The 13,109-nt window shown below is 34.5% G+C and overlaps 2 protein-coding genes across 2 annotated transcripts in view; one reads left to right on the plus strand and one right to left on the minus strand.

The window, feature by feature from the left end:
• Positions 1-13,109, minus strand: part of LOC138170728 (serpin B4-like) — a 427,261-nt gene that overhangs the window by 335,121 nt on the left and 79,031 nt on the right. The window lies entirely within an intron of this gene.
• Positions 1-13,109, plus strand: part of VPS4B (vacuolar protein sorting 4 homolog B) — a 35,147-nt gene that overhangs the window by 18,162 nt on the left and 3,876 nt on the right. Inside the window, exons 7-10 of the mRNA XM_069100230.1 lie at positions 5,967-6,115; positions 6,520-6,601; positions 8,114-8,333; positions 10,749-10,889. Of these exons, the coding sequence (XP_068956331.1) occupies positions 5,967-6,115; positions 6,520-6,601; positions 8,114-8,333; positions 10,749-10,889 (592 nt within the window). The remainder of the gene's footprint in view (positions 1-5,966; positions 6,116-6,519; positions 6,602-8,113; positions 8,334-10,748; positions 10,890-13,109) is intronic.

Raw genomic sequence — 13,109 nt, forward strand, 5'->3', positions numbered from 1 at the left:
GTGTAGTGCAGGGGATCACCTTCACTACAGTAACAATCTCAATAGGGCTTATTTTCGGGGGAGGGCTTATTTTAGAGGAATCTTACACAGTAAGGGGAGGGCTTATTTTCGGGATAGGTCTTATTATCGGGGAAACACGGTAGTTGAACTTGCAGTCACTAAAACCCCCATATAATTATTGTATGTTGTCTAGTCCACCTCCCTGTTCTTATCTTTGTGAAATTGAACTTTTGTTCCCATATGTAGAACTTTAAGTTAATCCTTTTTAATTTCATCCTGCTGAATCCAACCCAAGATTCTAGTCTGTGAAATTATTTTTGGATTCTGTAATCTGTCATGTTATCTGTCTTGTCCAGCTTCATGTCATCTGTACCTTTGTCTAAGTCATTGATAAAAATGTTAAACAGCATAGGGCCAAGGACAGATCCTTGGGTCACCACTCCACTAGAGTACTCTTTCTAGGCTGAAATTTGATTTCATTAATAGCGATTTAGGGGTTCAGCCAATTCTGAGTCCATGAATCCAAATCTACTCAAGATAGATGTAGTAGTATAATAGCCCCTTAGTATTCCAAGCATTTCATATTCCAAAATTTGGAGAACTGGGTGTTCTCAATATTTATAATGATATCTTTAAAGTACTATATATGCTCAAATACCTTCTGAGTAATCTAAAATTAAATTAAGTTTTTAATATTAAAAGTATTCAGTTGTAACTTTTTAAATTAGCAGTGGATGGAAATTTAAATTTAAATCACAGAATCCCACAGTTAGAGAAGAGCCAAAAGTTTTCTGGAATCCACAGTTACAGGGGTTCTGAGAAGTTGGACCATAATGACAAGTGCTTGAACACTTCTAGTGAAGGAGGAATCGCTACCCCCTGAAGCGGTGTATTCCAACGTTGAGTGTCTCTAATTGTTAGAAGACTTTTTTTCTAATATACGTAAGCCAGTATAACGTCAGTGAGCTAAACGGAATATGCTGTTCCCCGGACACTCTGCTTAAATGGGGATTGGCTGCTTTTGGTTTCAGTCTTTAAGATGCAGGTTTAGAGACATGTCACCTCCTCATTATTATGGATTTTACTCTTATTTAATTCCATTTAACTAGGAAATTATGAAATTTTGATTGATTCTGATCTAATACCTAGGAATACTTTCCTGGGTAGTTTAGGACCAAATTTGTTATATAAAATCTGTAAAGTTCACATGAAACTATATTTATAGATTATGAGATTTATTAGAAGCTATAGCATGTTAACTACTACTAGAACTTAGTATAATAGGTCCTTCTCTTAATGCTATTAGTTATTTCCTTGTATCTTTATTTATTTATTTATTTTGCCTTTTTTGGAGGGCAGTTGGGGTTAAGTGACTTGTCAAAAGTCACACGGCTAGTAAGTGTGTCAAGTGTCTGAGGTCAGATTTGAACTCAGGTCCTCCTGACTCCAGGGCCAGTGCTCTATTCACTGCACCACCTAGCCACCCCATTCCTTGTATCTCTAATGTTTCATAAAATAGAACAGAAGCTTAGGCCATCTACAAAAAAGCACCCCCCCAACTTTTTTTTTTTTTTAAGAAACAGTATTCTTTGTTATATCAATATTTTGTCTTTTGTTTCTTCAAACCTGTAGATAGTCCTCATATGTAGAGGTTGGAGTAGGGCCTGGACCTGTGATCTCATTCATTTTCTTACCTCTTGGGTGAGGAACATCCTTCATCCAATTCAGGTTGGCAACTTCTGTGCAGTTTTTAGTCTTAGAGAGTATCTTAGCACACTGAGAGGTTCATGAGACTTGCTCATGGTCACACAGCCAGCATGTGTCCTAAGTGGCACTTGAACTCTTGTCTTCCTTACTTGAGACTGGCTTTCTATCCACCACAGCACTCTGCCTCTCTGTACAGAAGGTGCACCCAAACCTTTTTCAAATGGCTAAATGAAGAACATTGGGAATGGTATAGAAGGTTGTTGTCACTTTTTTAAAGAGCAGAACATTTTGCCAGGCATAGTGGGTGGACACCTGTAGTCCTTGCTACTGGAGAGGCTGAGGCTGGTGAATCACTTGAGTTCAGAAGTTCTGTGATACAGTAGGCCTAAAGCAGATTAAGCACCCCACTAAATCTGGAACTGATAAAGGAGGCCCCTTCCAGGGGCCTGTTGGCAGTGGGATCTGATCCATGAGTGCTAGCTGCACTTGGATGTCTGGTGAGGTAGAGATCTAGTCTACCTCAAAACAAAAACAAATAAAACACATGGCATTTTTGTACTTGTGCATGGCCTTAGTTTGGGGAAGGCTTTTTTTTTTAATTAACTCTATCTTTACAACTTAGTTTCTATTTGATACTAAGAATCTCTAGTGTGAAGGTGACATAAGATTTGCATAATAAATTCAACAAGAATTTATTAAATGTTTGCTATGTGCCAGGCACTGTGCTACGCTCTGGAGAATACAGATATGGACAGAAACAGTCTCTGTCCTCAAGGAGCTTATGTGGAGGCAACCAACACATAAAAGGAAGATGGAAAGTAGGGGTGCAGATATGGTAGAGAAAGCCCTATTGAGATGAGTCAGCAGTGAAATTTGGAGAAGAATGAAAATAAAACTATTTGCAGTACTATAATCCTTTAAAAATACTTACATTTTGACTTTTTTACTCCTACAGACTTTGAGTGGGAGAACTTAGACTGTGTAATGGAGATATTTCTATAATAAAATACTCTATTTAAAAAATCCAAAATTGTAAAACAGGTAAATTAGGGGTTAATTTTTTACAAGATAACCTGCTCAGGATTTCTTATGAATCATATGCTGCTTTTTAGAAGCAGTAGGATACAACAATTTAAGACTTAAGTTAAACTACTGTCAACTCAAAATTCAATCAAGTGAACAGTAAAGTTTTTTTGTTTTTACTTTATAAATCAGTGGAGAAATGCAATTTGATTTGCACAGAATTTTCCAAGAAAATATTTATTGTGGAAAGTAAGATGCATTATATTTCTTTATGTGAGTATATGCATGTCTGCATAACAAATACCATAACCCAGCAACCTTTTCCTTGTTATGTCCAAGAAGATTACTTGAGTTGGTATAAGAAAGAGGCTGTTTCTCTCCTTCCTTTTTTCCCTAGGTCCTAACTCCCCTCATTGAAAAAACAACAAACCTTTAACATAAAGATCTTGCCCAAGATAATTTTCATAACATTTGCAAACGATGCATTCATATGGTTTTTAAAAACAATTTATAGTAAATGAGAGCGTGAATTGTACTTTAGCCTGCCATAAAAACTGAATTAACTTATTTGGAGATAATTAGCTTAATTTTTCTCTTTAGAGATCTTTCTAAAGCTTAGGTAAAGTCCAGCCATCATTTCCATAGTAATCAGTTATTAAAAATACAGAAAGAAATAGTCCCTTCTTTGCAGAGGTCAGAGAGCATTGCATATATTGTTAGACTTGGCTAATGTGTTAGTTTTGCTGAATTACTTTTTTTTCCTTTCAGTCTATAGAGATGGTTTGCTGGGAAAGGAATAGTTAGAAAAGAAAGTTATATAAAATCAAAAGATATCAACAAAAATGGACTAGTAAATTACTCAGGCTTATTTTAGGTTTTAAAATGCAAAGTGTAACTGGGTCCAATCATTTAACAAACATGCCAAAACTTATACATACAAGTAAATGAGCATTCTCTTCTTTGCATTTGGGAGAATATTTACTTAATCAAAAAATGCTACTATGAATCAAAATATTCTTGGAATTCCTTTTGGAATTTTCTTAAGATTCTGTGGCACATTCTTTTGAATGTCCTCAGTGGCAGCAAAAGCTCTGTCTTTGAGAATGGATTTAATGTCCAGAAACAAATAGAAGTCAAAAGTCATTCATATCCAAGTATGGAGAATAAAGATGGGTAATCAGACTGGGGAGGCAAAACCAAGGTACCAGTATGAAGTAATGATATAACTTATGACTGGTTCTGAAGATAACTTCAAAAGTAGCTGGAGAAATAGCAGTAGTGCCAGTTATATATAAGTTAACATAGATGTATACTCATTTGCATGGCACTTTTTTCACGTAAATGTTTGTTTTAAAATAGTACTATTACATTAGAGTCACGGCTTATATATTACAGCACATTTCTTTCTAGAAAATGACAAAACAAGAAAAACTAAAGCATTTGTATACAAAGTGTAATTGTAAGAAATACAAATCTACATATGGACAGGATGAAAAAAGGCTTTTCTTTTTTAGTGGAATTGCCCAACCAAATCTCCTAAGGGTAAGCAGATTTTATAAAGAGAACTATTCTTCAGAATCCTGAAAATCTTTACCTCATACTTCAGAGATCTTGGCAGGGAATAAGAAGAATTATAGAGATTAGGATTTTTCTAAACAGTGTACTTATAGTAACACCAAAGATTGTTTTTGTCTCCTTATTTTAATATGTGACATATGTATAGCAAAAAGAGCACTTTCTTCATTTGTAAAGAGAAGAGATTGGACTAGATTATATACTTTCCAAAAATCTATAATGCTATGAACATTGTGAGAATTTGAATGATCTTTTTTTTTCCTTTAAACAGCAAGCTGTTAACAAAAACTTTGTCCTTAACTACAAGTATCAAGACTTAACTTTGTGTAAAAAAAAAAAACTGGTATTTTTCTATTATATCGACTTTGTTTGCATAATATTGTAGCACCAGGTCAAATTAACTAGCAGATCTTCTTTGGACAAAATACTACAGGGGACAAGAATATCTTTCTAATTTTATTCTGATACCATTATCCATAGTTTTTTTGTCACCATAGGGAAAAAATAGAAAAAAATGGAAATTTTGTCATTAATATTTATGTAGCTCTTATAATTCTTTTGAGGTCAGGCACTCTCCTTTTTGTCTTTTGTATCCCTAGTGCCTGGTGCATGGACACTTACTTATAAATTCATGTTGAATGAACGACAGTCAGAGGGGCAGTATGGTGTAATGGGCCAGGCAGAGGATTTGCCTTGAAGTCAGGCAGACATGATTCAAGTCTTGTTTCTGGCACATCTTAGTTCTATGACCCTGAGCAAGTCGCTTAACATCTTAGTGCCCTAGGAAGCTTTCTAAGACTGTGAATTAGAGATGTTGCCAGTCTACATTGTTAAAGGGAGTCCCCCCACTCAAAATTCCATATGCCCAGTAAACTCACAGTTCAAGACCTATTCACCCTCACCTTAAAAAACAAAGTCAGATATGAGGAGAGAAGTACTTTATCACTGATCAGTAATAGATATTCAGAGAAATGAAGTAATGGGGACACATTCATTGCAAATAAACCACCTTTTAGAATATCTTAACAAGTCATTGAAAGGAAGAAAAAGTGAAGGGAATAAATATTTATATAGTGCCTACTGTGTGTCTGATGCTAAGGTCGTTTTTACAAATATTATCTTATTTTATCCTCAAAACAACCCTGGGAGGTAGATGCTTTTATTATTTGCATTTTGTAGTTGAATCTGAGGCAAATAAGGTCACACAGCTAATTTAGTGTCTGAGACTTTGAACTTCCTGACTCCAGGCCCAGCACTTTTTAACAAATGGGCCACTAGCTACCTCTGAAATCTTGCTCATTTTTCAAGATTGTCCCTTTTGTCTCTTAATCTAGCAGCCTATGTTCTTTATTTTTCTTGCGTATAAACATTATGTTATTTTTTTCTTTCCCCTCCTTACATTCCCCCAAAGAACAAATATCAAAGTTAGTGCCTGTCTTACTAAATTAGAAAGTGAAATGTCTGTAATGTTAAAGACTCATCCCTTTCTGGACATGTTTATGTTTCTTGTGCCTTTTCTTGAAAAAGTGTTATAAACTTAAAAATAATTTCTCTTTAAAATGAGTTCCATTTTCCATTATTATATACTTTTAGCATTATTTCCATTAATATCTTTTAATTAACATTATAAAACTGAATTGAAAATATTTGTTTATTTTAAGGCTAGTTAAGAATCTATTTCAACTTGCAAGAGAAAACAAGCCTTCCATTATCTTCATTGATGAAATTGATTCTCTGTGTGGCTCTAGAAGTGAAAATGAAAGTGAAGCTGCCCGTCGTATTAAAACAGAATTCCTAGTGCAAATGCAAGGTAGGGTTACGTATTTAAATAACTCAGTCATAAGATGATTAATCAGTTTGGGACATACTGTGAGCACGGTGAGTAAGAAATGGAACCTTTCACAGTATATATTTGTTTTGTGGTAAAGTATATATCATAAATGTTAAATTGTCTGTAACTTAACTGAAAGATTCCGGTTAAGAGACTCTTTGCACAACCATTTTGGTAATATAGATATGTTCTATTAAAAACAATTTCATCTTCATCAATTAAACTAAGTGGAATAGTTTTAAAGAAAAGAAAGTTCACATAAGAACTACATAAATGGTCTACAAAGTACTATTTTCTAAGCATAACATTTGCATACATGTAGGTATGACTTAGAGGAACAACGAGACAAGAAGTTGTTGAATATAATCTTTATTTTGGTACAGGGGTTGGTGTGGACAATGATGGAATTTTGGTACTGGGAGCTACAAATATACCTTGGGTTCTGGATTCTGCTATCAGGCGAAGGTATTGTAATCATTCTACTTTTCACTAAAGATGCAGCCACTACATAATAATATCCCTTTCTTTGTAATGAGAGACAGAATATTAAATTATTACGTTATGTAGGGCTGCAGTTCTTGCATGCTTGTCTGAGTTTTTGTGTACTGGAAGTTTTCATGCTTAATGTTCACCAAATAGTATTATTAATTAGGTTTAGTAAAACCTAATTTGTTTTTGCCTTTCTTTGAATCTCTAGTGCTTAGTTAGCACAGTACCTAGCATGTAGTAAGTGTTTAATAAATATTTGTTGACTCACCAACCACACATGCCATAGACTAGAATTTTACAGATGTATCTTAATTGGCATTTTATTTTCTGTCGTGGGCTTTTCTAGAATTGTCTTTTCTTACTTATTTATATTTTTTACAAGAACAGTAGAGACAAACTGTGTTAGTTTCTACATAGGAAGAAAAGGTGATTTCTCTAACTTTTAAATTGAAGCAGGAGTCTTCAGTTGTGGCAGGAGGATATATAGTCTGCCCTTTCTTTTTCACTTAATAATATTCCTGTCTGTTCATTCTACATTGCCTAATGTAAACCTACATTTTCTTTGCATTCATCTAATCTATTCAGCAGGAAACCTGGCAAGAGTGGATAGGCTGTATTTGAAAAGCACAATCAGTGGAATGATTTTGAACTTCACAACTTTCAAAAAATAATCCTGAACCACCAAGTCATCTCCCAAACCCTTCTCAATTATAAATAGGCAAATTAACCTCATCTTTATATTGTATTTTAAGGTTCACAGATTTTTTTTTTTTTGCATCTGGCACTAGTGTTAGATTAAATTCATAAACATGCAGTGGCTTTTATTTGTATTGTATCCTTCCAAGTCCCAACTCTCCAAAATTCTTTTTGTGTGACCCTGGACAGATTACCTACCCTCTTCCTACCCCAGGTGACTCCCTAAACTTTAAGTTGCAGAGAAGTTGTCAAATTTACATTGGTAGCATTATATTTCTTAAAGGTCCCTACACTGATGAAATCATAGGTCTGGGGGGAAAATAGCTGGTTCCTTTTTGAAGCACCTTGTATATTCTATCTGTATAGTATCTTCATATCCACATGTTCATATTTGGAATTTTTTTTTCTCTTTTGAATGGTAGTTTGACTTTACTCTTATGACATATATAATATGATTTATTTGTTGACATATACGTGGTCAGGAAGGCAACCCCTAATTATGTTATTCATAGGAGAAAAAGTGAACTGTTTTAAGACATTTCATGGTGAAAACTGAGGAGTTTTTGGACATCAGATGATTAACTTGACTATCCTTTTAAAAAGTTGTTTCATGGACATTTTCTGCAGAGAAAAATGAAATATTCAAATCTAAGACCTCACTGCCAGATTCAGCATATTAAAAAATTTATTTAGCCAAATTTTGCATATGTAATTAAGATGATCACCTGCTTAGCTCTGTATTTTCTGTTTTTTTTAATATGCATATTTTATGTTCTTTCTTCTATTTTTCAGATTTGAGAAACGTATTTATATTCCTTTACCTGAAGATCATGCCAGGGCTGCAATGTTTAAATTACATTTGGGGACCACACAGAACAACCTGTCAGAAGCAGACTTCCGAGAACTGGGGAAGAAGACAGATGGCTACTCAGGAGCTGACATCAGTATCATTGTACGAGATGCACTGATGCAGCCTGTGCGCAAAGTCCAGTCAGCTACTCACTTCAAAAGAGTAAGTCAATTAGAGCCCTGTAGATGTTAGAACATGGTTTCTTTTTTTCTTTCTTTTTTTTCACGGTACATTTTAAGCTCCAAACTGTCTTCCTTCCCACCGCACAGTAGAGTAGGCCAGCATTTCATGCACATACATACATACAATGTTGTGTGTAATTAACATTGATACATTTGTTCCAATGTGAAGGCCTCAAGTAAAACTTGGTTAAATCTCATCTGTGTAAAGTACAAAAAATACAAAAATGTTTCTAGTTTGAATTATCAGGTATTTTTAGGACCTAATAATTTCTTTTAAATTGACAATAGGATTAAAACTGTTGCTGGATTTTTCTTAGCCTCTATATTTAAAACAGTAACAAAACCAAAACTGAAGACCTGCTTGCACACTTGATCCATGCAAGGATCGGCTCCTGCCTTCACTGACACAATAAATTCTGGAACTCGGAGAACTTTTTGGGTTATCAAGGTCATCTTATGTGTTGGCACTTTATATTGAATGCTGACTCTGCTCCTTAGAGCCTATCTGACTTTGGGCAAGACACTTGCCCTCTCTGGGTCTCACTTTCCTCACATATTAAATGAAGGTGTTGAATGAGATGATCTTCTAGACCTCTCCTAGCCCTACGTCCTATGATTTGATGTAATTTCGAGTTCATTGCTACCACTTGCCTTGAGCCTGACCTCCACATTAGGGTTGGAACTAGTGGGATGTAATACTAACTTAATTCTGCTCAAAATTTGTAATGGGGCAAATCTAGAGGAGAATTTATAGTCTTGCTCTCTAGAGTATATGAGACAGTCTGTGAATATATAGCAATACCTCGACACCCTTGCCAGAGGTACAGAAATGAACAACTCTCAATTAATAGCAATGTTTATTGAATACCTGCTGTGTGTTGAGCCCCTTATTAGGCACTAATTTGATTTGATCATTCCTTTATTCATTATGTGAGGTTACTACTATTTTTTAGTACAAGAGGGTATGTTTTTTAAGTGTAATAGACTTAAAGTTGCTCTTTTTCTTTGTATTTAATCCCTTATAATAAGATAAATAGCATTATAAAATGTAAACATAATTAAAATTAAAATAGCTGGCAGCCCTAAAATTTTAAGTTTTTTTCTCAGATTGTGAGGATTTGCAAGTATATGCTACATATATGGAGAGACATTTTAATATGGTGTATTTTAAAGCAGTTATGAATGATTTCAGAAGTACTTTGAAATAACACTTTTTATAGTACTTAGTTTTGTATTTTAATTTGAGCAGTTTCTGTTGAAAGTGGCCACAAGGTGATACATTAATACGTTATGTAGAGTAGAGCCTCCAAACAGCAGAGTCGTTTCCAGCAGTGGTGGAGTACACAGAAGTTAAGGATGTGATGGAATACAGCCTTTTGTTTTCCAGAGATGTTCAGCAACTATAGAAGACATGTTACACAGTGTCCACAAGGATAAGGGATTTTCTAGAGATTGTGAGGTCCCACAGATACCCTTGTTTAGGGATCACTTGGTTGATTGTATCTAACTTCAAATACTACAGGGCCTCCTCAGTGAGATCCATAACCACTTACAAGAAGTTATTCAACAGTTCATACAGGGAAACCCAAATGGATTAAAATTACCAGTGTCCAAATGGATATAAAGTATGCTGTGGAGTCCATTGAGTTAGTTGTTAAATGGATGAATCTTTGACCAGCACTGTAGATGGAACAGGACTAAATAACAAAAAAAGAGTTGTACTCAAATTGCACTTAGGAAATTATAAGATGCTTTCAACAGTTCCCAGTTTCTTCTTGACAAATAAAAAAAACAAAACCATTTTTATTACCAGTATTCTTTTAGTTGTTCACTCTTCATACTCACCATGAGCTTCTCCTGGGCAACCTAAAAAACATTGGAGAAACTCATGGTAGATATGAATAGATTATGGCATATTACCATTGATAGATAACTTGCATATAAAAAGTGGTACTAAAGAGGTCATTGAGGAAATGCATGATCATAAAAGGAAATCAGTGGGTCATGATCAAGAACAACAGGTGCACATTATGAGTGCTACCCTGGTCCTCTCAAAGCTAAGGGGTCCAGAGGAAGAACTACAGCGCATTGGATAGGGTTTCTGTGGAGGATTGGTTAACATGGACAAGAATCACTAAAGATGAGGTGTAGATATGTTGTCATCTTTACCATTGAAGGACAGTTGTGTCAATGAAACCAGGCTCCATTAATGCAAAAATCATAGCATTCAGTAAACCATCTAGGAGGCAAATAGTTTAATGATTCATAATGATGAATTTTACTTATTTTTCATAGAAAAAAGATTTTGTTTATATTCTCAACTTTTATAGCTGTAATCTGAAGTTTCATTTATTTTTCATTTAATGAAAAGAATCCATATTGTTATCTTTTCTAGGTTAGAGGTCCTTCACCCACTAATCCTAATGTCATAGTAGAAGATCTACTTACTCCCTGTTCTCCCGGTGATCCTGGTGCCATTGAAATGACATGGATGGATGTCTCTGGGGATAAACTTTTGGAGCCATGTGTTTCCATGGTTTGAATTTTTATTTTGTCTTTTAAAAAAGCTTAATTATTATATGTTCATAAATTTGGGAACTATTTTGCAAGTAATATTTCAGAATTAGAGGCAACATGGTGTAATGGAGTGCTAGATTGGGAGTCAGAAAGACAGTTGAGTTCACATCCCACTTTTGACCCTACTAGTTATAGTGATTGAGAGTCCTCACTTTGGAATCATGGGACCTGAATTTGAAATCAAACTCTACTACTTTTGTTGAACAAGGCACTTTATCTTTCTGAGCTTCTGTTTGCTCATCTGTTAAATAAAGGAGGGTTAGCATTAGAGTGGATGACATTTCAAGTATCTTCTAGCTCTAAATCAATTATTCTTTGATGATCCTGTGATTGCTAAAATAGGATTATTAAATTAACAAAAGTCCTTTATATTGTGGTTGGAAATTATATTTCTTAATTTGTTTAAGTAAAACACTAATATTTATTTAGAATTAATATTTTGAATATAATCTAAACATCATAGTTCATTCATATGTTTGTGGAGGTGTACATCTATTTCCATCTGCATATGTTTAGATAAAGCATTAAAAGACACTTGTATTGGGGTAAAAATTATTTTTTAACATTTGTTTTTTAAATTTTTGAGCTCCAGATTCTCTTACTCCCTTTCTTTTCTCTCCCACTCCTTGAGCAATTTGATATAGGTTATATATATGCAGTCATTGAAAACATTTCCACCCTAGCTGTGTTGCAAAATAAAACACAGACCCAGAAAACAAGAATAATAAAGTTTTTTAAGGTATGCTTTGATCTGTATTCATCATGAGTGCTTTGGAAATGTCTTGGATCATTGCATTGCTCAGAATAGCTAAATCATTCACAGGTGATCATTGTACAGTCTTGCTGTTACTGTGTATATTGTTCTCCTGGTTTTGTTCACTTCATTTGTCTTCCCAAGTTTTCCTGAAAGCATCCTGCTCATCATTTCTTATAGCACAGTAGTATTCCATCACAGTCCTACACCACAACTTGTTCAGTCATTCCCTAATTGATAGGCATCCCCTCAATTCTGAGTTCTTTGCCACCACAAAAAGAGCTGATTATATATATATATAATTTGGGGGTTTGTTTGGTTTTTTTACAAATAGGTATTCTCTACCCTCCCTGCCCTTTTTAATCTCTTTGGGATATAGACCTACTAGTGGTATTGCAGAATCAAAGAAAATCAAAAAGCACAGTTTTATAGCCCTTTGGGCATAGTTCCAAGTTGCTCTAAGAATGTTTGGGTCAGTTCATAACTCCACCAGTAGTATATTTATAACCCCTCCAACATTTATTTTCCTTTTCTGTCATCTTAGCCAGTCTGATATGTGTAAAATGGTATCTCAGAGTTGTTTTAATTTGCATTTCTCCAATCAATAGTGATTTAGATCATTTTTTCATATGACTATAGGTAGTCTTGTTCTTCTGAAAACTACCAGTTCATATCCTTTAACCATTTATCAATTGGGGTAGGACTCATATTCTTTGAAATTTGACTCAGTACTCTCTATATTTGAGAAATGAAACTCAGAGAAAATATCAGAGAAACTTGCTTTAAAAAAAAAATTTCCCCTGTTTTCCTGCTTTCCTTCTAATCTTGGCTGTGCTGCTTTGGTTTGTGCAAAAAACTTTTTAATTTAATGAAATCAGAATTATCCATGTTACATCCTGTAATGCTCTCCATCTCTTGGTCATAAATTCTTCCCTTATCCATTAATCTGACAGGTAAAATATTGATGCTTCTCTAACTTGCTGATATCACTTTTCATGTCTAAATCATGTACTCATTTTGACTTTATCACAGTATGTGGTCTGAGATGTTGGTCTATACCTAGTTTCTGTCGATCTATTTTCCAGTTTTCTCAGCAAATTTTGTAAGATAGTGAGGTTTTGTCCCAAAATCTTGGATCTTTGGGTTTGTCAGATTCTAGAGTACTGTGGTCATTTACTACTGGGTATTGTTATCTAATTTATCCCACTGATCCACCACTCTTATTTCTAGGCCAGCACCACATTGCTTTGATGATGACCATTTTGTAATAAAGACTGAGATCTGGTACTGCTAAGCTACCTTCCTTCACATTTTTTTTTCATGGATTCCCTTGACATTCTTGACCTTTTGTTCTTCCAGATGAATTTTGTTGTTATTAGAAGTAGCTGTTAATTAGAATAAAGTAAGCTATATGCTTTTACCCTT

This window comes from Petaurus breviceps, unplaced genomic scaffold, assembly GCF_028583685.1.
Source record: "Petaurus breviceps papuanus isolate PSGF00001 unplaced genomic scaffold, PetGlider_PUasm1.0 38, whole genome shotgun sequence".
Taxonomy (NCBI): Eukaryota; Metazoa; Chordata; class Mammalia; order Diprotodontia; family Petauridae; genus Petaurus; species Petaurus breviceps.